General features: G+C 39.1%; 1 protein-coding gene and 1 long non-coding RNA gene across 2 annotated transcripts; one reads left to right on the forward strand and one right to left on the reverse strand.

Moving 5' to 3' along the window:
* Positions 1 to 2449: 2449 nt before the first annotated feature.
* LOC111337403 (hemicentin-1) lies at positions 2450 to 13540 on the reverse strand. Its single transcript, XM_088740722.1, has 6 exons — positions 13434 to 13540; positions 8461 to 8781; positions 7308 to 7952; positions 4975 to 5622; positions 4513 to 4668; positions 2450 to 3759 (listed from the first exon to the last, which is right to left on the reverse strand). The coding sequence occupies exons 1-6, from the start codon at positions 13483 to 13485 to the stop codon at positions 3278 to 3280; spliced, it is 2304 nt and encodes a 767-aa protein (XP_088596848.1). The 5' UTR covers positions 13486 to 13540; the 3' UTR covers positions 2450 to 3277.
* On the forward strand, positions 13423 to 15614 carry LOC148719224 (uncharacterized). Its single transcript, XR_015993887.1, has 2 exons — positions 13423 to 13558; positions 15144 to 15614. It is a non-coding gene; the product is annotated as an uncharacterized LOC148719224 (long non-coding RNA).
* The last annotated feature ends 862 nt before the right edge of the window (positions 15615 to 16476 follow it).

The raw sequence follows: 16476 nt of genomic DNA on the forward strand, positions 1-16476 counted from the left end.
ACCGGTGAAAGAGTTCAGCAGAACTATGAACAAGCTGTGGTGTTTACCATTTGTTTTATAACATAACATTGATAAATTGTAACAAGAGTTCCCTTTTATTTAACAAATCTTACGTGATCAGAAAAAACAAGCGCGCGCGGAAGAATAGTCTTAGCATTTGCTCACGTCAGCAGCATACACCCATGGGCAAATAGTAGATGCTGAATTAACCAAGCAGAGCGCTTTGCTTTGCTTTAGTTATGTTATAAACGAAATTAAGAGTTTTATTGACACGAGAGCGTTTCGCTGTCGCTTTCTGAGATCAGTAGACTTGATAATGGCACACAGCTTCAAAGGAAGGCGGGACATAAATTTGTTGTATTTATACATTGCTTCTGTATTTATACATTGCAGTCTGTGGCTTTAGATTTAGCTTCTGTATTGCAATGGATCTGGCCTCCAGATTTATTGCCATTTCGACAATATTACATCTTCTTGTCGTGACGTTTGAACGATACGTGATGATCATATACCCCATGAAATACTATAGGATCGTGAGGAAACAACGAATGGGGGTCTTAATGGTATTTGTTTGGACCTTCTCTTTGGCTGTCTCGCTTCTACAACTGATTTGGATCAGCCTCGGGTCGACACAAACATCCAATGAACTTTACTTATCTTTATTTAGTATAATTTCAGAGCTCAGCAAAGAGTTTCCAGCAATCTGATTGGTCGAGCGGTTCCTTAAGACACTTTGTACCCCTTTCTATCATTGTCAAGTTATACCAGTCTCTTATTCTCCCCTACCTTACTTATGGAATTAGCTCGTGGGGTCAAGCGTCACAGTCAACTTTGGCCGGATAAGCTTCAGAAGCGGGTAATTCGTTTAATTAACTTTTCTCCAAAGTGTGAACATGCTATTCCTTTTTTTTATTAATCTTAATATCCTGCCTGTTCATTTTCTTTATGTCGAATCTGTTTCTTGTTTAATGTATGATATTCAAAATAAAATAGCTCCTCCCCGTATTCAAAATCTAGTTACGTATGTCTCAGATATACATTCCTACAACAACAGATCAGCAACTACCAACAAATTTTATGTCATTTCCTCTCGTCTGGAACATAGGAATGCCTTACCTGACAGTATTAAAAAATCTGCCCATAGATATTTATTTAAAAAACAAATACATGAAATATTTATTAATATCTTCAAACAACAGAACTTGTATCGTGCACCATCGTCAATTCTTGAAATAATTAAAAATTTGTAAACCCCATCAATCCTCTAGCTACGACCAGTATAGCGAACTCTCTTCCTATTTTCCTCTTATTATTATCATTTAAATTAATTTACTATTTCAACTTTAAATTATTATTTATTGTAATTTGAACTCCTGTTTCTTAGTGTAATCTGAACTGCCAATTCGAAATCTTTGTAAGTACCAGTGATAAGCCTAACTTAATTATACCTACCCGCCTCGACTAGTTTTTAACTAATTGTGGGTAGGCATTTCTCAAATTGTAATTGCTGTAAATCAATAAATAGTTGTTGTTGTTGTTGTTGTTATATGACGCTATATAAACCGCTCCACGCGGTTTATATAAAATGTTAAAATAAAATGTTAGTAAATGTTACTAAAATGTTATGATTTTAGAAATGTCTCTGTTTTTCAGCTCTGAAATTATACTAAAACAATTATTCACCTCTGGTTCGGTGAATATTGTCGAATAAACCCCTTGACTTCGTCTCGGGGATTATTCGACTATAGTCACCTCACCTTCGGCGAATAATTGTTAATTAACAAAAGTTTTCATGGATAAGATAATGTCATGATACCATATCAAACTCTAAGCACTAACAAAGAAGGAATTGTCCACCAGTCAGTAAGGGGAACTATAAGAAAAATCACAAGAGTCAGGGGTTATTTGTGTAGCTCTTTACACCTTAACATCATTGTGCATATTCTCCATGCATACTGTTCTCTATACACAGAGTTTGTACGGGACCTGGAAAACCTGGAAAGTCCTTGGATTTTATTTTGAAATTTTCCAGGACTGAAAAGTCCAGGAAAAGACTACAAGTTCTGGAAAGTCCGGGAAATCTGCTTAAATGAAGCAATAAAGTTTTCAGAATCAATTTTTTAATAAAATGTAAGTAGACTGTAAGGAGAATTTATTTTGAAATCTTGGGAATGAAAAGGTTTAAGGTGAAATTTGGAGTCCTGGAAAAAATTCAGTTTGAATGCTGGAAAAGTCCTGGAAGTCCTTGAAATTTGTTCTGAAAAAAGGGATGGATCCTGTATGCATTTTTAGGGTGCTGACATAGGGAATTTGTTCAACAATTAATTGCTTCTTTAATTGGTGGTCATTTCCTTTATTCTTGAGACCTTTTATGTTTGATTTGGGGGTGATATTGTAAGGAGAAATTAGATACCAGTCACTTTCAGGGGTCCAAGAGTTAACTCCTAGAACTGATTAACATGCTGCTCCTCCTTATTTAATCACTTGATCACCTGGGAATGAGTCAGTAACAAGATATTGATGGAAAACAAACTCAAAAGGTCAGACAATTCCATGAGGCTTGGTTAGGAGAGGCCATGATATAGAGTGCTGGTAGATCCTTATTTCAGATTCCAGTAAAATTCTGAGGTTGTCTCATTCTGCTTCATTCAATGTAGTTTTATGCAGTTTAGTTAGTTGGGTCCCCTGGGATTGGGAGTCGGTCATCCTTTCTTCCTTCTTTAGAATCTTAACTGGGTTCCTTTGCAGTTACTTTCAGCCATAGTTATGTTTTTGCGTAAGATTTTTCTTTCAGCAACTTGGACCTTGATTTTTACATCAAGACTGGATCAACTGCACATACACTTCAGGACTACAACTACTTTTAAACCATGGACATGAGGGTGTCCATTAACCTGTTTGGCTAGTAAACAAACTGAAATTTGCTAGTAAGTTAAAACGTTAGTGTTGAGTCCTGACTTTTGGGATTGATTTTAGACTGAAAAGACCTATTTAGTTATTCTATGCCAACAAGGTGATTTAATCTTTTTTGCCCTGCCCCCTATTACTTTCCTACAAAGTTACTACGTACTACTTGGGGTCACACAGCTTACTTTTTCCAAACCTAACTTCGGCAGATATAAAGTAACTTGAGTTTTAAATGTAATGAAATGCAAAGTCACCTTCAATGTGAAGGAAACAACAAAGTCTATCTTTCTAAAGAAAGTAAAACACTAAAAAGGAAAGACTGACAGATAAAAAATGTCTGTGTCATAAATTAAAGCGATGCACGCCGCGGTCAAACAACAGTTCCCAACACATGCGCGAACTTGTTATTTGCGGATCCTTTAAGATGCTTTATGAGTCGTTTTTCCCAGCCTTCTCTATCCACACTGTCGGAATAGTTAAGAAACGTTCTCGCTCGTAATGGCTTCGGTAATGTTTTGGGATTTATCGATTCAAGACCGATCAATATTACTGAGTAATCACTGCAGTGAAAACTCTTCTGTAAGGCGTAGTCGAGCTCTTGCTTGCAGAATTTGCTGGCTGCATAACTTCGCGACCACACTGCCAACACGTAACGGCTTTGGTACACACTATCGGTGATGGAATTTAAAATGGGATGGCCAAGTTTAAAATGCAACTTGTCGATGCAATATTTGACGTGGTTTTTACTCAACAAGCTCAGTAGCTCGCTATTCACCCACTCAGAGTCTCTCCGGCTGTAGGTGACAAAGACGTCATATTTGAAGATTAGTTCTTCATCCGGACAAGGTTTTACTATGAAGAGAAAAGTTTTTAGATTAACTGTTAACAAATTTTAAGTCTCTGACTAAATTCATTCTGTTCTTTTTAAAAAATTCACAAAGGTACCACAGATACTCAAAGAAGGTTAAATATACGTAAAATGTCCTGTGGAGAATAACATCGTTGAAAAACTCACAAGATCTAATAGCTACAACCTTACAAATGCAAAAATGCTGAGACGCCATGACCAAAGAGTGCATTTCCCTGCAAGAAACCTAAGGTTGCCCTCCTTCCCCGGTTCAATGTTGCACATGGAAGTTTTATACATAATACCGCCTACCAACATTGCTAAGGGGGGAGTCAGTGGGGAGACACATTATGTTACATCACACGGTCAGGACAATGATCTCTTTTGGTGGTAACATCTCGATTCATTTTGCAGCTGGTTGTGGCTTAATAGCTAGGCTGATAACTAGTCCTGAGAAAATGGTGTTAGGGCACTTTTCGATTGGGTGTCATAAGACCAAACCAAATTTCTAATTGGGGAACAAAAATCTCTATGGCTTTTTCACTGTCTATTTTTCTCTGTTGAGAGTATGTATATTTCTTTACGTCGATTTTAATCTAAAAGAGTGTATTGTAACTTACAAGGCGTACTTTTCAAAGGCCAAATACTAAGACATTCTCCACGTGAAATTTGTGATCGAGTTTTTCTGGTCGAGGTAGTTGGGGTTTTTCAGGCACGAAACGTTAATAAGTACATATAAAACCAATGCGTTCGCTTACTCGATGGTGGAAGTTTAGGTCCTCTTTGATACCACAACTTGACCAAAATTCCTATGGTAGTTACCACTCCAGTGAACAATCCCAGAGATATGTATAGTACTTGCTTAAAGTGCTTGTCTCCTTGCAATACATATTCTGGGGGCTCCGGTGTCAATACTGTAAATTAAAAAAGGTTAAGAATTTAAGTCCGCACTAGAACTTCAGCAGGTTTGTTACTATATCATGGTTACGAACTGGGTTTAAGCAAGCTCAGTTATTGATGCTCTAGGCTAGAATTTGGGATATCTCTACGGTTGACACCATGCTATACTGAGTAATCTGTTCTTGCAAGAGAATTACTGAACAATGTTTATCGTTCTCTTTCTTGTTTTCTAAAATAGGATTATGCTATACGCGAATGAACAGAGAGTGGTGCTGTCGTTATCGTAATATATCAGAAAAGTTTAGAGAAGGAACCCTTACCCCGAGAAAATGTCACATTAACCTTGATGTGTTTTCTCCGCAAGCCATGAGAAGTGTTGAGCACGCACGAGTAGTTTCCACTATCTTCAAGTTGAGCATTGTATATTGTTAAGCTGAGAAGTTTCCTTTTGATATTTTCTTCTTTTGTCTCCACGAAACCATTGTTTACTTCGAAGTACTTGTTACTTTTTATTTGGCTGCCATTAAAAAGCCAGAAAGCGTCGTCGAACGATGCTGCCGGGTAAATTCCGAGGCAACTTAACGTAACATTTGTACCGTTTGTAATTTCAACATACGGTTTAGTTTTCTTTCTGAGTTGTAAATGTGGACCTTGTGTGCGATTTACACTCACTGCTATGTCGTGTGTTTGTAAACCAGTGGTGAAGTTAGCACCACAAGTGTAGATTCCACTTTGTGCAAGGGTTACGTGTTTCAGTTCTAGTGGAAAGCTGTATCGTTTAACTTTATTAACCAATGACACACCACTTACTTCGTGGTGAAAGGCTTTAGGTTTAGTCAGAATTTTTCCATTAAAAAGCCAGTATACGACCATAGGGAAAGCTTCCGAAAAGATTACACTGCAATCGAGGGTCGTTGTGCTACCTTCGCCGAGTGTGATGTTTGTCTGGGTGGAAGTGACGTTAGGCGCTGTCGAAGAAAAAAAGGAACTATTAATGGGTTGACTTCTGTGCACTTTCAGATACACATGGAAGAAGAAGATCTGAGATGGGAAGCTCGCATAGTACCTTTAGAGGCTGCCTTCGATACCTAATTTGGAGTGATATTGATTTGGGAAAAACACTCTAATGAGCGCGACACCAAGTTACACATCACGGTTTCATCACGCTATCTACGTTTTTGAAAATTCAGCATAAATGATTCACGTTATTTATTTGCAGTTCATAGGGGAAACTGGGAAACGAGAAACGGGCTCCCACTCTACTATTTTCCTAGATGAACGGTGGAGAACGAGGGAGAGTTGGAAAAGAGATTTTCCAGGGAGTGAAGACTTGTGTTTGCGATGTGTTGCATTTCAAGAAGACAGGATGCAATTTTCCTTCCTCCTCTATTTGACGAAATATAAGAATGAGCTGCTGTACTTTTTTAAGTAGAAAAAAATTGGCTCGCTTTTTTAGTTATTGATACTCTTAACTAGAATTAAGGTTATTTCTATAGATGAAACCATGCTTTACCCAGTAACCTACAAGAGAATTGCTGAATGATGCTTCACATGGGTGAGGAATAAAGGAATATTTGAGTCCCCAAGGGGATCGAACCTCAGACTTTCGAATCCGCGTCCTAGTGCTCTAACACTGAGCCACATAGAATTCTACGGAGGGTTTGGCCATTACTAGTTTTATATGTGACACGCGTCCTGCATACCGGTAGGATTTTAACAGATAGGCAATGGTTAGGCGTGGACTGTACTCTTATCGACAACGATATTCTTCATCCCAGTGGTCAAAATGTTGTGGACTCACGATACACATTGTCGATTTTTTTATTTTTTTTTTTTTACCACAGTATCGACGTCAAATAAAACGATTCTTTCGGTGCGTGACCATTGCGCGACACGTTGACGACAGCAGCGTATCGACAACGGCAAATAGGCCAATTAGATCGCGACATTACTGCCAATTGTGGTAAAAAAGCAAAATCGAAAGCTTCGCGCGAGTAAGTAATTGAAAAATATTCTTGTTACTTAAATTACTGTCAGTCTCATTCGTCGTCGTTCTATCACCTTCGTGAAAGTCGCATGGCTTTGGGTTACAGACACTTCAATAGTATACTGATATCTTCTTTGACTATTAAGCGACATAGAAAGCTAGGCCGAATTATGTACGTTTTCATTATTTACACGTGCGTGATTACTGAATGTAAGCAAGTGAATTCCCCTAAAAACTTTGGGTAACTTGCGATCGAATAGCACCCAACACAGGAGGGGTAGGACCCAACTCAGGAGGGGTAGGACCCAACTCAGGAGGGGTAGCACCCAACTCAGGAGGGGTAGCACCCAACTCAGGAGAGGTAGCACCCAACTCAGGAGGGGTAGCACCCAACTCAGGAGGGGTAGCACCCAACTCAGGAGGGGTAGCACCCAACTCAGGAGGGGTAGCACCCAACTCAGGAGGGGTAGGAGTGCCCAGAGTTGAAAGTGTTACAAATCTATCGCAGCTATGTAGGGTGGTCTCTTATTCAGACTTTCACGTATTCAAAAGACGACTTATCTTTTATGTTAAAAAAAAGAGAGATTATATTATACGCAAATTAACAGAGAGTCGTGTTATTATCGCAGCAATGTAAAAGAATAGTTTAGAGAAGGAAACCCTTACCCTGAAAAAATGTCACATAAACCTTGATGTTTTTTCTCTGCAAGCCATGCGAAGTGTTGAGCACGCACGCGTAGTTTCCACTATCTTCAAGTCCAGCATTGTACATTGTCAAGCTGAGAAGTTTCCTTTTAATATTTCCTTTTTTCTCAACGAAACCGTTGTTTACTTTGAAGTGCTTGTTAGTTTTTATTTGGCTGCCATTAAAAAGCCAGGAGGCGTGATCGAACGATGCGTCTGGGTAAATTCCGAGGCAACTTAACGTAACATTTGTACCCTCTACAATTTCAACATACGGTTTAGTTTTCTTTATGAGAAGTAAATCTGGACCATTTGTACGATGTACACTCACTGCTATGTCGTGTTTTTGTAAACCAATAGTGGAGTTAGCGCTACACGTGTAGATTCCACTTTTTGCAAGGGTTACATGTTTCAGTTCAAGTGAATAGCTGAGTCGTTCCACTTCATTTGCCAATGACACACCATTTACTTTGTGGTGCAAGGCTTCAGGTTTAGCCACTACTTTTCCATTAAAAAGCCAATATACGTCCGTAATGAAAGCTTTTGAAGAAGTTACACGGCAGTGGAGATTCGTTGTGCTTCCTTCGTCGAGGGTGATGTTTGTCTGGGTGGACGTGACCTTTAGCACTGTTTGAAGAAAAAAAGGAACTATTAATGGGTTCACTAGTGGACACTTTCAAATACAGATGGGAGTTGATCTGAGATGGGAAACTCACAGTTTACGTATAGAGGCCGCTGCCTTCGACACCTCATTTAGAGCGATATTGATTTGGAAAAGACACTCTAAGGGCGAGACACATCACACATCACGATTCCGTCGCGGTTTCTACGTTTTCGAAAACTCAGCCTAAATCATTCACGTTACTTATTTGCGATCCATATGGGGTAAGTTGGGATAGACGCGAAATGGGTTCGTTCCGTTCTGTTCTCCTAGGTGAACGGTGGAGAACGAGGCAGGAAGAGATGAAGGGATGGAAAGGAGACTTTCCAGGGGGTGAAGAACGTGTGTTTGTGATGTGTTGCACGTCATGAAGACAGCATACAATTCTCTTTCCTTCTCTAAGTGACCGCATATATCTGAATGAGCTGCAGTACTTTTTAACGTACAAGAGAAGAAAAATGTTGGTAAACTCACCTTCTTCCTGAAGTGACAGCTCTATATTCTCCTTCGCCTCAAGCATCTTTGCCCCGTGTAAGTTGTAGACTTTGCATGTGTAAGTACCTACATCATTATCTGAAACATTCTTGATGTTTAGAGAAATGTTTCCTTTTCTTTCAGCCGTCCAATAGTGTGGCTTATTACTGCTTTTTAGTTCTTGTCCGTTGAATTCCCAGGAGAATACGGTCTTACGCCGGTTTACCCTCGTGGCAAGGCATAACAAGGTTACAGTGGAACCTTTTCGGGCAACAACAGCCTTATCGACCTCCGTGATCTTAGGCCTTAGAGCACCAACACCTGATATAAAAAAAAGGTAAAAGCAACAATACGAAATTAAGAGTTTTATTGACACAAGAGCGTTTCGCAGTCGCTTTCTGTGATCAGTGGGCTTGATAATGGCGCATAGCTTAAAGGAAGGCGGGACATAAATTTGTTGTATCTATACATTGCTTCCCCACTCTGTGGCTTTAAAGAAAACCTCTAGTAGTATTGAAGTCAGCCATTGTGGTACCAATTAGTTATTTGTCAGCGTTTCGAAGTCGCTTTCTGAGACAGACTTATGAATTGCACATAGCTTCAAATGAAGGCAGAACAAACACTTATGTATTCCTTTCCCAATCTATGGCTTAAAAGAAATCTCATGGAAGTTAGTCTGTCACTGTGGTACGAATTAATCATTCTGAAAATACGTCTAAAACTGTCGTCATTAAATTTCAAGTCCCTCTAGAAAACAAATATGCGTTGTGACCAGTGAATTGCGAATTTTTCCTTTATTTCCGCCTGATGAAATCCATTACAATAGAGATTGATGGGAACATAAAATGAAATAGCAAGTTGAGCTCGAAACCTGACCTATCCCTCATAGTTTGCGTATTATTAAAAGGCGCAGTGACATAATTGTCTCCCGTTTCTGTTGAAAGGGGGTCTTATGCATAAATATGACCTAATAGTCAGGTCTAAGAGGCTTTGTGGCCCATTGTCTCGAACGACAGGAGCAAATCCAGGTTTCCGTCGCAGAATAAAGGAGCCAGGCTCCTAGTAGATGGGACGCCAGTCCATTGAAGGTAGCTCCGTCTACCTTTTTTACCCTAACGTTATCTGAAAGAAACTCTCCTGAGCGGAGAGACACGAACACCGAGGAAGCGTTTGGTGCATGAGCACAACACAATAACTGCGGACAGGATTCGAACTCGTATGTTTTGACCATACCACAGTCATTTTTAAGCGATCGGTGAGAATGAAACAGTACATGTATATACGTGTAAGAAGTATAACAAAGTTTTACAGGTGTAAACGGACAATAAGAACATACAAAGAGAAAAAAATAATTTAAAGCTAATCAAAAACCTTTGCACAAACTGAATAACATTGTACATGGAGTGCTGGTCTCCGGCAGTTCTTTAATAAAAATATTTCGCAGAGTAGAGAGTCAAATTTGTTCACGCACTTTTTTAGAACGCTAAAATCAATTTTAAAACTCTTTGGAACCAGAGATTGCTTATCATAAAAATGCTTGCCAATTGAAGAGGAGTACTAAGAGTTTTTGTGTTCTTGAACACGATGCAGATGGCGGTGTGTGAAACCAACATAGCCCGAATCGCACAAGTCACATTCAAATGAAAATGAGTCACTATTTCGGAAATTACATCTAAATGTGGATTAACATTGCTAGGAAGTTTTTTAATTGCGTGCAAGAGGGCTGCAAAGATGAAATTGATTGAAACGAAACGGATAGAGAGTTGGCTGTGTGAAGATCAGATGTTACGTAAGAAAAAAAGCTGCGGTTGCTCTTCATGATGAGGTAAAATCATTTCATAAGCGCTCTAATGTTCAAGGCTAATTTCTAGGTACTCCAGTCGGGGGCTTACTAAAGAGGGTGGCTGTAGTGGGGACTAACCAGGGCCCATTCAGGGTCACAATCAGAATCACAAAGCGCCGTATAACGTATACATTTCCTCCATGAGAAAGAGATTAAATGTGTGATAATACGAGAATATAACCATTTTCGCAGCACTCTCACTGTAATATTATGGATCTTCATTCTTTTTCGATTAGCGAAAGGGGTGGAGGGTTTATTTCAAAGGAAGGCTGAATAGAGTTTATAAAAATCAGGTGCTCAACGTTTTTCTCAAGATAACGACCTCATCACCATCAGAAGACTAAAGGAGCGAATACATCGTGAGACGAACGATCATACTTTTCTACGATCTTGGGTATGATGTAAAACAAAACTTTATCCCGAGTCCAGGGAGAATACGGTCTTACGCCGGTTTACCCTCGTGGCAAGGCATGACAAGGTTACAGTGGAACCTTTTCTAGCAACAACAGCCTTATCGACCCCCGAGATCTTAGGCCCTAGAGCAGCAACACCTGATATTAAAAAAATGGTAAAAGCAACAATACGAAATTAAGAATTTTATTGACATGAGCGTTTCGCTGTCGCTTTCCGAGATCAGTAGACTTGATAATGGCATGGAACTTCAAAGGAAGGCGGGACATAAATTTGTTGTATTTATACATTGCTTCCCCACTCTGAGACTTTAAAGAAAACTTCTAGTGGTTTTGAAGTCAGCCACTGTGGTACTAATTAGTCATTTTTCAGCAGTGTGGCTAAGAGATTTTTACCCTGTCGTTGCTGTTTTGAATTCTGGTCCTTTGAATTCGTAGGAGTTAAAGGTTGTAAGAGAGGTAATATTTGAGGCAAGGTAGTATCAGGGTTACATTCGAACCTTTTCGTGCTATCACAGCTCTGTTGATCGCCGAAAAACTGGGCTTTAGAGCGGTAACACTCTTAAAATAGTTAATGAAGAAGAATGGTTACAATGGGTCAATACTCATTCTCAGTCGCTTGGCGAGAAAGTCTTGAAAGTAACGCATAGCTATAAAGGTGAACAGAAGAATCTATATTTTCGCCCCCACAGCCTAGCACGCGATCATCAGCATTAATTTCCGGCGCCTTGCAAACAGGTGTTAAAGAAAAACGCGCGAAATGAAAGCGACTGCGGTTCTTTTGCTCTCTTTGGCATAGAGAAGACATCGGTGTAAAGGTAGACTCTCCTCAGTGGTAACGTAAGGCAGCCAATTTACCTTTTTCTTCGGAGATCTTGAATCAAAAGAACTCAGGCAAGCATTAAAATTTCTGCTATCTAGGGCGAGGATTCAAGTTCATCTCTTAAGGTTCATTTAGCTTGAAAATGCTACTTAAGGACACTGAGTAAGTGATGGCAGTGATTAGTAATCACTAACCTCTTCAAACAGTCAAACATTGAGAGTAGACGAGAAATGGGCAGCACCAAAAAATTGATTGTCTGTAAAAGGTTTTTTTTCATATGTTCAGTAACAAATTCAGTGTATTTTTATTGCCGTAGACTGCTACAGTCGCACGGTCTTCTTCAGATCACTGGTGGGAATTATAGTTAAAAATGAGAAGGGACTAGAGAGCATCCTGTTTCGCTCGTGTTTTGTTCTCTTCAATTTCCATCAGGGTCTGGCTATGAGTCGCATATTCTTTATTAATTCGACTTGAGTTCAGTTAGATGTCTCCACGTGGTTTTCAAGTACTTTGGATAGTAAAGGTCAACTGAATTCATTTTCACTTCTCAAGACATCCTGTTCGCATTCAGTCAAAAGTCTTTTGTTTAACAATTGGTTCATGCTTTAGCGTGTACTATCGAGTTATGGAGCACGCGGAAAGTTTGGAGAGCACGAAAGAGGAGTGAGGAATAGATCGCTTCGAAGTCTTTCCTCTTTCGATGTCCATAACATGTGCCGTGGAAATGATTATGTTATATATAATTACCCGTAACAAGTCTGGGTATGAAATTCTGTTCCGTAATCGACTTTGAATTTCCAAACTGTCTAGCTATCCGTTGATATCGAAAAACTCATTTCTTAATTCGATGAAAACAACTCGCGTGATCATGTAACAAGGAAAAAGTTTGGTCCTCTGGCCGTTTATCTAAACCGGGCACGAAATCAGACTGTAAGCGATCTCTATTTGATCGCAGTTTTACCGTGGTGGCGCAAGTGCCTAAGCTTTGGTACAAATTATCGTCTGAAATTTGTAGCTCAAGTAACGTACACATTTTTAAGTCAGCGTTAAAAACGCATCTACAGGGTATTTCATATTGTTTTGGACCTTTCATTCATTCATTAAATGTGTATTGTAGATATGCCATTTGTTACTAAGGTTTATTAGGTTTTATTTGGAAAATATTGTAAAACGCTGGAGAGCATCTACCTATGAAATCCTAGCGCTAGATAAACATTGAATTATTACTATCATAATCATTATTATTATTATTATCTATTTGCTTTTGAAATTGAATTAGATTTCTGCAAGTTCTGACTTTGGAACGCACGCACCCTGAGTAAAAAACACAAATCGAATGAATTGTGATGAGAGTTCACCTGCATGTGAACGAACCCGCCGCAAAACAATTATTTAAAAGGGCGACAGCCAAATGAGAGCTATTTCAGTCATGGTTGAGCTAATTGGCCGGAAGAGGTACTCTTTGTGTCTGTGCAAGATCGTTGCTAATCAGATTTTATTATCTTCGGGTGAGTGCCTCTGTCGTTAAGTTATTCATATCCGAGCTAGTATGCCTCAAGAACAATTGGTTGGGGAATAAATCTTGAAACGCCCGTAAGATAAAATGTAGGAATGATTTTCACTTTCGAAAGCTTCTCGTTTGATATTTATTAGCTTCTTCCTAACCACTCTAACTGCCTTAGTTTTCAAATATCTGACGTGTAATCAGATGCTGTCAATTGCGGAAGATTTAAGAACGCAACACTGCTTAGATTCACCTCGCGTCAGCCAAGTTTCAGATAGGAAACAAATTCTTGTCTGCCCATTTCACCGGGATCAATCCTGCACGAGCCGCTGTTTCCTTCTCTAAACCCACATTATTAACACGTGCATTTTGCATTTAGTAAAGTACCCTTACCTAAAATCGACAGTAGTGCTCCAAGCAGCAACGGTGAAAAGAGAAAGCTCATGTTTTGCTGGCCTTGCCGTCTGCTCGAGAGCTTGCCTAAGGACAGCCTCGACTGCTCTCCACAAGGGATCGAGGTAATTTTCACTTTCGAAAAACTCACGATGTAATGTTAATAAAAGCAAAAGTGAAGTAACAAGGGGGGGAGGGGTTAACTGCAAAAAAATGAAGTGGAATGCGGAAGTTGTAGATTAGCTCACAAGTACAATTTAACGAATCATATTTGTCTGTGATTTTTAAAAGCAGAGTTCTTTGAGAGTGAGACTTCCACTGAAGCAATTTCATTGCTACTGCGACACTCACGCGGTCTTTTTCAAGGAAGTCTTATACAAACACGGTGATATCGTGGCGTATCATCCCCCTCCCCCTTGTCACACTTCTTGATTTGTTTTGTAGTCTTGTTAATGAAGCCACCAGTAAATTGAGAATATATGGGCTTTGCATACAATCAATTAAATATTCAATGAAAGTCAATCACTTTGGTTGCTGGGCAAGCCGATAAATCTGCATTTGGCATGCTGATCCTTTGATATGTCTCCCTGGTTATCATTACATAATTATTTAATAATGAGATGTATCGCAAGTAAACTAAACTGATTTAGCACCTGTCACAAGACGCCAGGTCTGAAAATTGACAATCCTAACAACAGGCTAGTAGGTTGTAGAACATAGAGATAGGAAGAGTTTTAGTTGACGCACAGCATTTCATATTTTTTATAAACAGAACTTTAAATTAGGTTCGAAACTTTGGTGGGAAAGAGTGATACAAATGATCGTCATTATTGTGCTGTTGCTCCGATGCTTACTGTTTGGCAAACACGTGGCAATAATACCTAAGGATTATATGTCTTTTAGAGCGCTTATGTGTGCTATATGATTCAATTGTTCAGTATTCTCCGCGTAAAGGCAGTTAATGAACTTTCGCTTTCTCGCTTCATGACACTGAGTATGTGATGTTACATCTAAAAGTGAGAAAAACAAAAACATTGAAAAAACTGATCAATGACATTTCTGTTCGCACGGTTAATTCTGTTGCATCAAGATTATTTGGAAAGTTATTAAATTTCTCAGCGTGTTAATTCTACCTCGCCAACTCTCCAGTCAAAAATAACTCGTCCTTGTAATTGTCTTGGTCTCGAAACATGGTTGATCTAAACTTGAAGCGGATGTCAAATGCATCGATGTTTAAATGCGACATCCTTGTGGTTACGATAAACGCACTCGTAACGTGGTCAATTCCAGAGTTTGACACCATCAGTGAAAAGAAATTTTGTGTAGAAAGTTTAGATCGCAGAAAAGGTTAGGGTAAGTCATAGCGATAAAAATTGTAAGTTTGATTAATAATTTGTCTCAAGATGTAGTGACTTTCAGCGTGGATCTCCACTTTTCGATTGCGTACCGAGTGTTTCTGCTTGGAATTGGTAGTCATGATCGGGTTTATTATTTACGGGTGTCTCAAGGCACAAAGCGGTCTATCCCTTAGCGTCAGTAACCTGATGTAAACGGGAAATTAGTTTGCTAAAGAAACTTTCGATTCGTAATTTATATCAATCTAAGACCGTCACTTGAAACCTTAAGTCAGCTTCGATCTTCTCTAATACGGTAAGAATATTTCATGGTCACTAGTTTAGAGAACAATCTATATTTCTTTGCTTTGTGCAGTTTCGAACCGGGGTTACCTAGGAATGGATGTAGACGCAAGGAGAAAATGTCAAACGGCTGCATTTAACCAGAAAGAAAATAGTGGAGGAAACGAGACAGAAGAACAAGAATGAGCTTCGTTTTTAAGCAACAAGTTTCGGCTTTGAAAAAGCCAACTGTAGATAAGTAAGTAAAGGCCAAGGGTGGGAGACAATTGAAAGATTAGATCTATTAATCCATCATCTAACACAACTTTTGAACCTGTTAGATAAGAAGGGATCTTCTTGTAACACGGCCAAGAGGCGTTTATCTGAAACATAGTAGCATTTTGAAAGTTCGAAAGACACTGGAAAGAACTGTCTGAGTGAGAGCCTTAGTCGCGCCGACTCACGTGAAAGCTAAAATCAATCGGAAAAGGGAATGAGATCGTTTAAGTTTCAAGGATATTTAATGTCAGCTCTTCAAATAAAATATAGAGTAAGCGTTTGTTTAGATTCTGACTGTTTGATCATTGGTTATCTTGGAAACAAAGACTTTCTGCGTAATTGCACGTGTTAGCCTTGGGGATACGAACCTCGTGTAAAAATAACTTTGACGCCAGAGGTTTGATCTTTATCTTCCCTTTAAATTCGTTTCCAAGCATTTTGGGTACAGAAAAATTTACCCTTTTGTGATATATTGGTAAGCTTGCATGCATATTTTCGTAGTTGACATTTAGCGGTGTGTGAAGAGTTTCTCTGTAGGACAGGTCTGAATGACTTTCAATTAAAAAAAAAAAAAGATGAATCGGATAAGATGAAATTTTTTCCCAAGATTACATACAACTGTAAGTGTGTTGGTAATCTTTGCAATTAATCAACTCAGTCGGTAGAATTAACTTTGATTTCTTATTAGACAAGACTCCCGTTCATATCAACTAATACGTGAAGAAAATGAATCACGATGTGGTTAGGTTTTAAACAACATTTAATAGTATTCTGGTACTGTGTTTGGCTATTAAGGGCGGTAGAAAGGAATTATACGCGTTTTTATTATTTATACGTGCATGATTTCTGAATTTAAGCAAGGGAAATTCCCGGGAAACGATGCCGGAAATTTTGGGTAACTTGAGATTAAATAGCACCCAACTCAGGGGGAGTAGGAGTGCCCCGAGTGGGAAGTGTAACAAGCCTATCGTGGCTATGCTGGGTGGTCTCTTACGCAGACTTCACCTTAGCGTTGGACGACTTTCTTGTTTAAAACTTAACGTAACATTTGTGGCCTCTGCAATTTCAACAAACGGTTTAGTTTTCGTTAAGAGGTCAAATCTGGACCTTGTGTGCGATGTACACTCACTACTATGTCATGTGTTTGT

The sequence above is a fragment of the Stylophora pistillata genome, chromosome 12 (assembly GCF_964205215.1).
Source record: "Stylophora pistillata chromosome 12, jaStyPist1.2, whole genome shotgun sequence".
NCBI lineage: Eukaryota > Metazoa > Cnidaria > Anthozoa > Scleractinia > Pocilloporidae > Stylophora > Stylophora pistillata.